Raw genomic sequence first — 14,321 nt, forward strand, 5'->3', positions numbered from 1 at the left:
GGTCGTGCTGAAAACTGAATCAGTGAATCTTGAACTGCTGCTCCCGGGGGAAATACAGGGTAGAGTTCCTACAGCCGCTAGTCACACCTTTTTCATCCTGTTTCATGTGTGTTTCTGTTCAAAGACAACTTACTTCGTATGCACTGTTGATTCACTGACGGGGAGCTCACAGCAACAGCACTCAAATCCAAGCCGGGAGGAAGCTTACCTAATGCTCCATCGGGCTCATCGCTGGCTTCTTGTACTTAGGCCACTGGGAGCCATTTTAAACAGTGAAATCGACAAAAAGCACAAAACTTTGAAAAACCTGGCACTGAACAGACCGTGAAAAGGACACCTGCTTGCAGTATGGGAAGGCAGCATGCCTTGCTCGACCTGAGCCGGGGATGAACATCTCGTCACTCTGCATGTCCGCGAGTGACCAGACAGCGTCCCGAAAATTGGCTTTGGGGTTACAAACGTTAGCAAGTAGCTAAGTTCACAAGGAATGACGATCAGTCGTTTCTCCCTACCTTTCTGGGGCGTGTGCAGTGCAGGCCAAAGGCTTCTCTCCTGGGTCAGCCCAGGGCTGTGTGGGCTGCACGGTGCAAGGGATCAGGTAGATGGTGTACTCCCCCGAGTAGTCCTTCCTGGAGACATGCAGAGCAGACCGTGGTTACAGGGGACTATCTCTAGATTGTTTACTTACCCAGAAACACATGGACTTCATTGCACAGTTTTCAGGTGATTTTTGTGCTCAGCATCTAAGAACCTCACGAGTCTGCAAACACAATTTTCAGGAATTCATCACTGATTGTTCTCACCTTCAGAGTATTCTCCAGAGGTGCTAAATAGAGCCACTCTCATTTATTCAAGAGCTTTTCATGGGAAATGCTGAGAAAGGCACACTGTTTATAAAAATCTAAAAGGCTCCGGTGAAGACAAAACAGGACTGGCCACTTCCTTGAGATTTCCATGAAACTTACCTGGCAATTTCTTTTTAGTGTTTCCCATGGACTGACACCCTGCTACACCTTCCCAACTGCAAAAGCTTTTATTCATTGCGATGTGACCACGCCAGCTGCTGCTGCTCTGACTGAGGAGGCAGCAAGTGTCTCAGGGTTAAATGACCCCACTCCAGAGAACCCCCCAACCACCCCCATTCATTAGCATTCAGCTTCAGGGCTCCTCCCCTAAACTCGACAGCCTCATCTCTTTACCGAAGCTGAAGAACACTGTCACCTCTCATCGGGGATGACCTGCTGGGAATTTCTGTGTGTCTGGGGGGAGGGGGGCACAGGATTCTGCAGGTCATGACCCTGACAGCGTAGCGCCTCTGTAGCCCTCACCTACTTCATTTCCCACACTTGTCATCCAGTAGCAGCCCAGCACTGGCAGAGTGCCTGGAAGGCAGCCAGACACCCAGAAGTTTCATGAAGATTCTTCAAGAGCCTTGGGAAGCTGCCATCCATTGAATGAGGAGTGAAGGGCCATGAATCTTAATCATAATTACTGTGATCTGAGAACAGTTCTCACACCCTCTGTGTTCATTGCTTTGACCATTTCTTTTGTATTATCTGTGTCTGTTTATTAGTAAAGTGATAGCAAAGATTTGGTTAAAAAATAATAATAGAACTTTAGGACACGGCTGCCTGGGCTCAGTCTAGTGGACTGGCACAGGCTGGGAACCAGCAGACAGTCTAACCCTGCCCTACTTTGCCTCTGCCATGGTTGTATGATTTTAGACAAACCACGCAAATTTTCAAGGCTTAATTTCTAAGCCCCTCATGCCCTGAAAGTTTGTATGTTTGCACGTCTGCATGTCTTCAGTTTTCCTCCATGGTCCTTCTCCCTCCAGAGCTTGGACCAGCAGGAAATGAGACCTCGTACACATTTGAATACATGAAAATTGACCCATATAATGGGAATTGTAGCTCTTAATTAATAGAAATACTTCATTAGGCAGAACTGTCCATGCCTGACCCTTGCTTTCAAAAAGTCAGGCCAGGTCACGTTGCCCAAACCCCGGGGGGCTCCTGCTGCATGAGAGCCAGTGACAAAGTCCACACACTGGTGGCCCAACCCCATCACCTTGCTCCTCTGACCTTCCCGCCTATTCCCCTCTTCCCTGTTCTCTCCACTCTGGCCACACCAGCCTCCTCACTGTCCCCCAGCATGCCAGGATGCTGTCACCCCAGGAACCTTGCTGGGAACCTCTTCCCCAGATACTCTGCCTAGGGAACTCCCTCACCTGCTTCAGGTCTTTGCTCAAATGTACCTTCTTACTGAGGCCTACTCGGAACATGCTAATTAACATCACACCGCCACCCCCTCCTGATGCCCCTTCCCTGCCCACTACCTTTCATTCTTCCATAGCTCTCATCACCTTCTAACATGTGGGACTGCACTCATTCATTATGTCCACCTCTGCTGGCAGGGATCTTTACTTTGTCCACTGATGTATTCCAAGCGCCCAGAACCTTCCCTGACACATAGCAAAAGCTCAGTAACTATCTGTTGGACAAATGAATGCAGGACAAATGGCGTGGTCTCCTAAGGCTGCGTCCTACTTTTCTCCAAGTCCCTAAACAGGAGTTGGGGTGATGGATGCAGTTCTGGATGCAGGTTTTTAATACTGTAGTTCTTCTCCCCTCCTTTCTGAAAACTAGACATTTCCCACATCACATCGTGGAGTACCAGTCGCCCTGTCTCCCCGAGAAGCCTTGGACAGCTCCCCAGCTCACGCTGGGCGGTCCTCCCTGAGCAGCTACTGTCTCAGGGTTCTGCACACTATCGCTCCCAGTGCACACAGCACAGAGCACTTGGTGCTGTTTTGCACTTTGCCATTTATCTACGTATTTTACCTCCTTAACACAAATGTTAGCTCCTAAAGGATGTTTATTCAGCACCAACCAGGTGCTAAAACCTGCAGCCCTGGGGATTGAAGATCATGCCTTTTACCCCTGGGAAGCTCACAATCTAGTGGAAAATGGGACTCTACTTAGAGCATTATAATACACTGAGCTGCGCTACAGTAGAAGCTGGAACAACATGGGAGCAAGGAAGAGATGCCCCCAGCACTGCATGGGAAGTCAGGGAAGGTGTCAGAGGGGTCAGTATTTGAGCTGGAGCTCAGAGGAGTTTCATTTTGGAAGAGGAAAGGAGCAGCAAGGGCAGAGGGAATTGCTAAAGTACAGAGGTGTGTGGATGGGCTGGTGGATTCAGGGGCTGGTGAGATATTTAATGTGGTGAGAAGGCTGGGTTTGAGATGAGGCCAGTGGGGAGGCATGGGTCTTGTTCAAAGAGCTGGACTTCATTTGGTAGGTGGTGGGGAATCAGCAGAGGATTTAAAGAGGAGAGTTTATCCGCCTACAAATTGGGACAAGTACATGTACAATATCATGAGGTGCTAGGAAACATAGCCCTTAGAGGTTATTTTATTATATATTGATTTCAAAGGAATCATTATGTACAAAAAATACCTGCTATAAGACCAAAAATTTATAATTAAAAATATTTTTGAAAATGATTCTAAGACAATCTGCTACTTCTTAACTGTAAAACTGGAATAAGATTTTCATGCTAAATGTAGACCTTAATTTCACGATCTACTAAATGAGGATAACAACATTCACGAAAGACTCCATTATCCTTTTCACAGTAAAAGTTTTCATTTTGTTTGCCCTAGTCTTCCCTTTTACAAATGGGATATTTTACTGTATTTATCCCATTCCCATTCTACCTCCATATTGGGTGTGGACAAGGAATAAGTCTTGTTATTTATTTTATAGGACATTGGACCATAAGGGGTCACATCTGGCCCTGATGACCAGAGATTCTGGATTTTGCACTGGCTGTGGTAGTTGGAATGAAATTTCTTTACTGTACTACAGTTTTAGTTGGACACGCTTCCCAGCTTCCTGCAGGTGGCTGTGCCATGTGACTAAGTTCTAGCCAATGGGACGTGAGTGAAAGTGACGTGCACCCTCCCTGTTCTCGTCCTCGGGATAAGGGTGAGCACTTCCCGTTTTACACATCGGAAGCTGATCTCAGCTCCATCTGTTTCTCTATTTGCCAGGGAGTTGTTTCTGTCCATCTCCTTTTTAAGACAGAAACCCAGCTTCTGAAGAAAAGCCCTTCAAGAAACTGAAACATTTCAGATTTACCCCTGAACTCCATCCCGTATTCACCTGTTATACGAGCTTGTGGCTCTCCAGAGCTGATAAGGAGAATCAAAAGTCTGAGCACTCCAGAGTAGCTGCAGGTCAAATTCAATTCCACCGAGGTGGTCTGGAGTCAGTATGAATGACTTCACATCAGGGAGGGTGTGGTGCTCCATCACAAATTGTCCTGTTTCAAGGGGAAGCACACATACTTACTCATGAGCTTTATTGTACTTGTGGTGAATCCCCTACAAAAGCTTTAGAACTGAATGAATATTCTTCTATAAAACAACTTAGGTTATATCTGCCCCTCCCCCTTAGAATATATTCCACACTGGATGGGAGGGCATGGCTTCTCACCCCAGCCCATCAGCCTACTCCCGACGGCCATTATGGTCATGTCTATATTTACAAACAGTACTAATGAGCCTTGTAGAAATGGTGCTAATGAGCATATTCACAGTAATAGGAGTCCTTATGTGACAGTGAACACTGAACACACTCAGCTATGAATTCCAACCAATACGTTTCTTGGAGGTAGAAAGATCTCAGTAGTTTATAAATACAAGTATCAACCAGATTAAAAAAAAAATCTCATTTAGGGCCATTCAAATCCTTGGTGGAAGGAAGCAATTGCAAACATCATTAAAAAGGCAAGGGTTACTCAGCAAGACACCGCCACTCTTTAAAACTACAGTAATATAGAGTCATGGATGAATAACAGTAGGGACACTATTCTAGACTAAAAGAGCCTAAAGAGATATAACCACCAAATGTAACATTATGGAACTTGATTGGATTCGCTTTCCTTTTATATAAACAGATACAAAGTCAATAGAAACAGATATAAAAACAACTAGAAAAGACATCCGTGGGACAATAGAGGGAATGTGAATAAGGACTGGGTATCACTGGATCGATGTTAAATATCTTGGATCTGGTGATGCTACTGTGACATGTAAGAGAAGGTCCTTGTCTTAGGAGATGTCTACTGAAGTATTTATGGTAATTTGGCATGAAGCCTGCAACTCATCTTTAAATGGTGTAACAAAAAAATGGGAATGTATGCATGTGTGTACACACACATAGCAAAATGTTAACAACTGTTAACTTTGTTCTTCAACTTATTCTTTCAACTTTTTCTCTATGATTGAATGTTTCTTAATAATAAAAAAAAAACTGAGGAAAAAAATGGCACTGATACTACCTCTGAATTTGGCATGGGTCTTGAATTCAATGACGAGACGGCCATCCTCTCGAATATAGATCCTTATTATCTGAAGCCTTGCAGAGAGCACACTGTCCGTCTGGATTCCTGGGCAGGCAACCATACACAAAACATCCAAGTTAGGGCTTGGAGAAGATCTCTCGGCCTGTAACTGCCATGTGAGTTATCCCACTGACACCTCTAAGTAGAGCTGCACATTCACTTGAATGCAACTCAGAACAAATTTACATATTTGCATGAACCTAGAGTCTATTTAGAGACATGTATCAATTAACACTGTTTGACAGTTCATTCTACTTGGTTCTTTGTTTTTTTTGTTTTACAATTCTGCTCTCTTTGATACAGTCTCTTTATACCTGGAGATGCTACTTAGCCCAGATGCAGGGTCCCAGCCCATAACTCAGAGAAAAAAAATGGGCCCTAAAACTTCTTACTTTCAACTTTACACCAGGATGTGGTTACAGCGTATCTGCTACACACTGCATTTTCTTTTCCTCACCAGGACACATCTCAGGACTTAACAGAACCGTAAACAATGTTCTAGTGGCTACATTTAGTATTGACAGCCGCGGAGAATTAAAGGTTAGCCTGCAGAAGGCCAGCCATATACGGCATGACATGAGTCAACTGTGGCTTTAATAAGGTCAGTGGCAATCACGATACCCAGTGAGTTCAGTATGACCAAAAACTAAACGGCAATCAAAGGAGGGAAAAAATAGAGTTAAAAAAAACCCCAAACTCAAGGATTTATCTGAGCCAGAGCGTGAGAACTTCCTGAAGTTATTTTCCTATGAGAAATATAAAGCAAATAATGATTTGAGCTGAAACCATCTAACAGAAGGAAGGATTGTATTTTCCATTGTAAGAAATGAAGCCCTATCTAAAGAAATCTCCTCAGATCAAGCAACTCTGCCTCAGATCAAGTAAATCATCACCAGGGAGGGAGAGAGGGAAAAAGAGAGCAATAAAATAAGAGGAGATGAGCTTGGGGCTATGTGTGACGTAAGGGACACTGAAAATGGGAAAGAGCAAAAGTCGGCTCAGATCCACTGGGGTGAATGGAGGAGAGAATCGTGGGGTTTTGAGGGACATTCACGTGGTGGCAGTGGGAGAAGGTGTGTGAGGGGAGACACCAGAGAGGGATGTGAGCTCCCAGCTGAAGGAGAGAGGAGATAGGAGACAGGAGAGGGGGGGCTCCTCTCAAAGAGCAGTAATGGAGACAAGCCTGAAGTGAAGGTCACTTTAAAAATTCAGCATTGCAGTTCTTAAAGTAAAACTAGGGTTTAAATCTCTACTTTCAAGATGCAACAAAGGAGCAAACTAGATGCCAAATGGAGAAACTGAGCCAGGTTGCTCTTCGCCTATTTTTCCATTTCTGTGCATCTGATTTTGCTCCTTAAACAACAGGAATTGCACCATTCTTACCTAGGATAAAATGAACATGACTATTTTCCAAAAAATCACACACTTCTCCGAACCCCCTAATGGGCATATAGGACCCATCTGTCACTTGCCATCCACGGCTCTGGGCGCTGTATCTGGGCTGGGGGCCTTCCAGCATCAACATGTGTGGACATCACTCTTTTTCAGGAACCACAGATCTATACACTTTTTAGACTTCAGGTGGCTCTCCCTTGACTGAATATAGGACAACAGGATGAGGAATGCAGCCACTTGTAAAAGTCACTACTTATTTTTTTTCTCTTAATCTTGCTTGAACATAAGGTAAGACTTAATAAGACATCAAAGGATATACCTGTTCTCCAGAGAACAGTGTCATAGAAGAAGGAAAACTCCATCTCGGTGTGGTGCTCCAGGGAGGCCCAGCCCCTAGGGGCCGTCACGTAGATGTAGGACACGTAGAGAGGCACGTGCACAGTCAGGAAAGACTGAGCAGAGTCCCTCACCTGCCAAGCAAACAGTGTGCACACAGTGAGGGTTATTTCTCCCCAGGATGAAGTGCACATGAGCATCACGTCTCTATTCAACCTTCATTCACTCCTGTAGTCACTCATTCAATACTAAGTGCCCGTGATTGTCCCAGGCACCAGGCAGGTGAGGAGCTGGGTCCTCAGCAGTAGATAGAAACCCCAAATCACCACCCTAGTAAAACCTACAGTCTAGAAAGGGAGATGTATAAATTTTTAAAATAAAGTAAATAAAGGGATGGGAAGTGCCAAGATGCTTCTTTAGATAGGATGATCTGAGAAGGCTTTTCTGAGGAGGTGGCACTTAAACAAAAACAGTTTTCAGGAGTGAGAAGTTTGCCTTCACTGTTCATTTGCACAAAGGCATGGCTGAGATTTTTAAGAAGTCACAGTTATTCCTAAAGGATCTGGGGGATCTGGGATCTACCGTCAGCACAAAATCCCTGGCTGACAGACACTGGGCTAGATGTCTTTCTATACTGAGATTATTCGTGACAATTTCAGATGAGGTTCAGAGAGGTTATGTCTCGTCCAACTCTGCTGATATCTGATGAAGGAAGGTATGAGCCAGGACTTGGTTCTATGTTCTTTCTATCATATACCGGCTGTTACAACTCTTTAAAGAAGCAAACAATGAAACAGTTCTTTAAATACATTCTTCTGGTATTGGTTTAAGAAATGGGATGTATATAGTAAGAATTCCTTATCTTTGAGTTTTTAAGCATATTCTGAATAAAAATATTCAAAACTTTAGTGAAAAGAAAAATCATGGAGAACAGAGAATAACAAGTTTTGAGGGGTCAGAGGAGGAACCAATCATTCAGCTTTGCATTTTTGAAAGTGAACGTGGGTTACATAACTGCAGAAATAGAAAGAGAAAGCTAAGAATATCTTAAAATTCTATTCAGTAGAGGGCAGTAGTGTATACAAAATGAGAATTGACCAAAAAACCAAAGGCATCTCAAGGAAACACAAATTTTAATCCAAGGAACTTTCCCAAAATGATTAAGTCCCTCTACAGACTCCCCTCTTTCAGTGTGGTTCAACCTGGTTTGAAATGAAGAATGAACATCTGACTTTTAGTTCATTGAGATAACTACTCAAAACTGGGTAGAACCTGCTTTGGAATTGATTTTCCCATGAGGACACACTAGCCTAGTCGCTTAGATACAACTGCCCTCCTATGACTATGACTACTTGCTATAACATTTTCTTCTGTTACTGATGTTTAATGACTATTAAACATCATTTTTAAAGTGTCTGTTTTTGCAAGGGTTGTCAGTGAGGCACAGGTTTGGACTAGCTACGAAAGCAAGGTGTTTCAAACACTTATCTCCCCACAACGCCCGGGACAACAGTGCTCCACTTGTCTGCTGGAAGACGGGGTGCGCCACCTGTCATTTTGACTCCTTTCCCCACGTGGGGAGGAGGACACACCTACTGAGTAATAACCTTCCCATCAAATGTAAATCTTTTGGGCTCTCCAAAATACACCCAGAAGAAAAAACGTATTTACTTAGAAGTAAAGACAGTTGGATTTTTATATAAATGACTGTGCCAGACAGTAATTTTTTTCATATTAACTTAAACATTTTACACATTACTTTTCCAGTTAATTGACTTTGGAGGGGGCCACTCTAGTCACTACTGCTAAGGAAGGTCTCTCCTGAGGGACTTATAAACACTCCCTTGGTTGGTGCAGTTCTGGGGATGACTGGATGCAGTGATGTGGGAGATGGAGCACTTCAGGAACAAAGTTGCACCTGGCGCCCAGGTGCACGAGGCCTTCGGACAGGCCCACGGGGCGCCCACCTGGAAGTCGGCCGTCACAGAGCCCCCGCAGACGTCGATCAGCTCTGTCATGTCGTAATAGGCATCGAACGTCCAGACGCAGCTCTTGAGGTTCAGGTGTTTGTAGAGCTGGATGGTCTTGGGCTCCCGCACGCTGGGGTCGAACTGGAAGGGGCGGTCGTAGCCAGGCCCCAGGGCCGTGCTGTCGTAGAGCCTGTCGTCCAGGAATCCTGCCTCTGGGGGGTGGGGGGACGAGCAAGGAACAGTAACTCAGTCGCTCAGTCGCTCAGCCGCTCTCTCTGGCTGCCCAGGAGTGGGGTGGGGAGGGAGGAGGTGTCCTTTTGACATTAGAGAGCCCTCCCTCCATCTGAGACTGTTCATGGGGCAGCCCAGGGCTCCTAATACGGCACTTGTCAGCTGCCTGCTGCCACGTGTTTAATAGTGACTGGGTTCACAGCCTCATGGAAGAGACTGCAAGGGCCCCCAAGTAAAGGTGAACACGTGAGACCATAAATGAAGAAGCCAGAGCTCAGCAGCCCTGCGCATCTTGGAAAAGAAAACACCCTGAAGCTTTGCCTGTCACACCTGCCAGTCTGGTTCTGTGCTTTGCAATCAGTCCTTGAAGAAATGGATTTACCATACAGAGAATTTCTTGATGAATTATTATTAAGACTGATTTTAAAAAAATAGCTTTTATGGAAAGCCAGTAAACAAACATCTGACTACCTTCCCCCCACCTCCTATGGTTTCTGAACTCTTGGAGGTAAAAGTCTTAATTTTGTGTTAATGAGTAAACAGCTCGCTAAGAATGCTTGACTAAACCTCCCCTGCTACAGGCAAAAATTATTGGTTCAAACGCTGCCAAGCAACTGAACTGCTCTAAATTAAGGAAGACCTTTATGCAGCAGAGCGCTGAATATAGATACAATTTAAAAATATCAGGGTTAAAATTTCTATAGTCCTCAGAGCAACTATAGTCTTCTTCTCAAAGAGCTGATGCATTTCTCTGAATGTCTGACACCAGCACCCAGCCCTCTGCCCCCCAAGGACTAGGGTCTCAATTAATATATGTTGAATTTAATTGTGTTTAAGTAGGAAGAGGTGCAAACTTTCAGCCTTTAAACACAGGATGTTTCTTTCACTAGCTGCATGTGTGGACCAATTAAACTTTCATCTGTAGCTCGGTGATTAACGAATCATTTACACTCCACTAATTTCTACTGTATAAAGACCATCACTACCCAAAGTGGTGCTTAATGAATATGGAAGAGCACATGAATGCTTTTCTATCTTCAAAAACACTGTTAAATGATTTATCAGTTGTGAAGGGAGGAAATGCACATTTACTGTGCACTTGCTAAGGTGAATGGAAACGGACAGGATTCTTTGTAAAGTAAAACGTCTGCCATGGTGAACACGGAGATGCGCTGTCAGCTCCTCCAGGTCTGCATCAGCTGCAGGGCCCCACGGCAAGCTCTCCCTGGAGCAGCGGGCATCCAGCGACTGAGCGGGGAGGAGCAGAAAGGTCTGTCCACTGGGTCTGGAAGTAGGACAAGCCTGACGGATGGGCTCTCTCCAGAGCTCCCTGAAGAGTTGGTTGCGGCTTTATTGGCTGCATTGCAGGCTGACTTCTCCCTCTGCCCAGTCCTGCCTCCTCTCCTTCCCTTTAAGAGATGTTGATCCCTAACGAGTATCTCATACCCCAAACTCCACCTCAGCTCTTGCTCCTGGAGAACCATCCTGTAACATCTAACATCTGCACTTGAGCCTTTGAAAATGCTGAGAAAACAGGAATTTAGAGCACAGATTTAAACACAGGAGAAGGAAGAAATTAAAATTTACCAAGATAAGGGCTTTAAAAATGTCGACATATTTAATCCTCATCCTGATTGGAAGCAACTGTTATCCTCATGTTATAGATAAGAAAACAGTTGGCTTTCCAGCTATTTTTGTTCAGTTGTACAGGTAGTGAACCAGGGACTTGAAACTATCAGTCTGATTTCAAAGTCCTTGTTTTTTCCTATTCACTTCACTATCTGAGCTGCCTATATTTCGTTGCTTGCTAAGGAGGAAATCACTAATCATGCAGATTTTGAGGCCCAGAAAACATGAAGAGCAGAGTTCACTTAGCCATATCCTTAAGGGTCACTGCGCTGGGCTGGGAAGGAAAAATCTGCACGGAGCACTTCCCTCACCTGAGATGCCTCTCAGGTCACGGGAGGTGACGAGATTGGAGCAGACGTGCTGGTGTCTGTAGATGGACTCAGATAACAGAAAATGCAAGTTGTGCAACGGCATGGTGGAGATAAGGGGCAGCATTCCGTCCTGGTGTGGGATCTGCACTGAAATGTGGATTCTAAGGGAAAGAAGGGCAGAGAAACGTGTTTAGGTGCACGCTCTAAGCAGTTAATATGGTACACTTCCGTCTCATAACTCACTTTGTCTTCACCAATGAATTCACCAATTTTTTTTTTTCTGAAGCTTTCCATGTAGGATTTCTCTCTGAACATGAGGGTATGATACACATCTAAAGTTTTTCCCTTCCCCACTGCCCGGGAGATCCTCCAGACTCAGGACTGATAGCGATCAAGAATCACAGATATTTGTGTGTAGGAGAAGAGATAACATCACAACCACTAAGTACTTTGTAGCTGTCTTTTGCTATAAAATGAAGCTTTGTTTCCTCCTGAGCTAAAGCTGAGTGAGTGATTCAGGTACGACTGCCCTTCTCTGTCACAATGAGTGTCTGTGGAGGTGGGGTAGAGTCGACACATATTTTTTAAAAGTATTTCTGCCAAAAAGACATCATTGAGCTCTCAAACTCTAGGGTCAGTATCCCTACCCAGGAAAATAGCTTAGAAATAGAAATAATAGAAACAATCCCACTACTCATATGGTCTCCCTCCAGCTGAAAGGGACTCCTCCAACCCTCTCTCTACAAGTTTCAGCAACGCCGCCAGCCCTCACGGCCTCAATCTGCAGCAAACGCCTCCTTGATCTACATTGTTCAGCATTTAGGTGCCTTCATACCAGGAAGCCTGTAACTTACTTATATTGGCCGCTATTCCCTGTGTGCTCTCAGACTCTGTCTCGCCTCCCCACCATGAAGGCAAAGGACCATTACTCGCTTCCACTGCTTTTGTCTCTCCAGAGCCTGCGGTACACAATTCTAAATAAAATATGACCTTAATAAATATTGGCTAAGACAACAGAACAGGACTTAGGGGGCTGCATTTTGTTGTTGTGGTTGTACAAGCTTAAATTTTCAGCATGTTTATTGAGGGTGCATTTTTACAGTTTGTCTCTCAGCACAAAGACCCATGTTTTAAAGAGGAATCAGAACCTTGGAATATAAGCAGGCTGGCTCTTTTGCTAGGAGGGGGTCAGTAGTAACCCTGGGCACTTCTTGTTATTACTTTTTAACAAAAATAAATTTCATTCTGTTAGAAGAAAAGGATTTGCATATTCTTGGCTCCATGTTCAAATCTGTTTTTTTCATGCAAATGAACCCCCTTCTCTGACCTCAGGTGCTCATGTAGAGGCACACACATAAACACTGTGAGGTTTAATGAATATGTATAGCATACACGAATTTTTTTTTGCTATGCAAAAATGAATGTATCCATCCTTCCATCAAAATCATGACAGCACAGGAGGAAAATAAAAGCACATTTGTCCAGTGACTTACAATTTACACAGTATTATAACTCATTTGTTCCCTAGATATTTAGTGAGTGCCTTTTAGGTGGTTCTTAAGAAGCACTGCTCTAGGCAGAGGGGACATGAAATAAATAATCATGGTCCCTGTCATCATCTCCTATGGGGACAGAGAGAGAACGAATAATGATAATGCTCTGAGAGAGGCAGACATGGGTTGCCAGAAAAGCTGGAAGGAAGGGCTCCCAAACTAAATTGGGGGAGATGATGGAAAAGTTCCTAGAAGAGATGCCATGAGCTAGGTATAGTGGGACAACTGGATTTAACTACACCGAATGGAAGAGGGCGGGGAGAGTTGGAGTCAGGAGTAGCCACAGGGCAGAGACATGCTACCTAAGAGAGTTTAAAGCCTTGGGGAAGTTACATGTGATTCTCTGTGGGTGGACTGGCAGGTGAAACAAAGGGAGTGAGGCTGGGAAGATACAGCAAGGGGCAGATCTTAGGGGGCCTTCAAAGAATGTTTCTGAAGTCCTCATCACCACTATTCTTACTTGCAGAAGCATCACTCACTGATCTGTCCCAACAGGAACACACACAAAGGCTAGTGGGAGAATCTCTCTGCCCCCTCCTCCTGGAGGGCCCCACCTGCCTGACCTGTTGGGATGCTCCTTGTGTTTGACGTCCAGGTATTTCAAGGTCGCGATGAAGGACTGAGCCTGGAAGCCTCGGGCTGTCCCAGCCACCACTGGGGTGTGGCAGATAGCACTGTCTGTTCCAATGGTAACGATGTTGCTCCTCAAGGGGGTCCCCACGTGGCCCACCTTGTCCACAGCCTTGGCCACACAACGCACATGGAACCTCCGGCTGAAGTAAATGCTGTCCAGGACCTGCCAGGAAGAACAGAGCACCTCAGACACATGTCTGACACTTCAACAGCTCCTTGCACTGCATCTTCTGGATGGCCTGACACAGCCAATATCTGGTACCAGGTAATCTATGAAAACCATCCACCATCCATCTATCCATTTACCTATCTATCCATTGATCTATCCATCTGACCATTTGTTTACCACTGAAGTATGGACCTTTTCCCAGGAGTCAGGCACTAGAGACAGGGCAGTGGGTACTTACAGCCTCAAGTGGTAAGTCAGACAATGAACAAGTAGACAGATGTGGAGCGTGAACCCAGAGACGACTGGTTCCCAGTGACGGTGCTGTTCTCTTCACATATTAGGTTCAGCATAAGAACCACCCAAATGGTTTTCAGCCCTTCCAGCAAGACTGGTTAGCCTCCAAATCACTTCTGCTGAGGGTATGGTATCAGGATACAGAGGAAAGATCCTTCTTTTCCAGGAGTTCTTAGTTTTCCTTCCTTCCTCAGTCCTCTCCTAATTACCACACACATTGCAAGAGTTATAATAACAAGCAGACGTGAAGTTGAGAACTTGGCCTCTGACGCCTGCTGGCCTTTGAAAGTCTTTCTACAGATTCTTTCATGCCCCTAGATTCACAGAATCCGTAAGGGTGCTTAACTCAGTCTATGCAGAGACAACGTAGGTCACCCAAACTCTTTAG

At 44.9% G+C, this 14,321-nt stretch overlaps 1 protein-coding gene across 2 annotated transcripts in view; it reads right to left on the bottom strand.

Moving 5' to 3' along the window:
• FRAS1 (Fraser extracellular matrix complex subunit 1) overlaps window positions 1-14,321 on the bottom strand; it is a 408,901-nt gene that overhangs the window by 13,754 nt on the left and 380,826 nt on the right. For both annotated transcript variants that reach the window (XM_032457269.1, XM_006192889.3), the window contains 7 exons: window positions 13,401-13,633; window positions 11,285-11,445; window positions 9,111-9,325; window positions 7,127-7,277; window positions 5,350-5,457; window positions 4,170-4,329; window positions 513-629 (listed from right to left, as the gene is read on the bottom strand). In XM_032457269.1, the coding sequence (XP_032313160.1) occupies window positions 513-629; window positions 4,170-4,329; window positions 5,350-5,457; window positions 7,127-7,277; window positions 9,111-9,325; window positions 11,285-11,445; window positions 13,401-13,633 (1,145 nt within the window). The remainder of the gene's footprint in view (window positions 1-512; window positions 630-4,169; window positions 4,330-5,349; window positions 5,458-7,126; window positions 7,278-9,110; window positions 9,326-11,284; window positions 11,446-13,400; window positions 13,634-14,321) is intronic.

The sequence above is a fragment of the Camelus ferus genome, chromosome 2 (assembly GCF_009834535.1).
Source record: "Camelus ferus isolate YT-003-E chromosome 2, BCGSAC_Cfer_1.0, whole genome shotgun sequence".
NCBI classification, from domain to species: Eukaryota; Metazoa; Chordata; class Mammalia; order Artiodactyla; family Camelidae; genus Camelus; species Camelus ferus.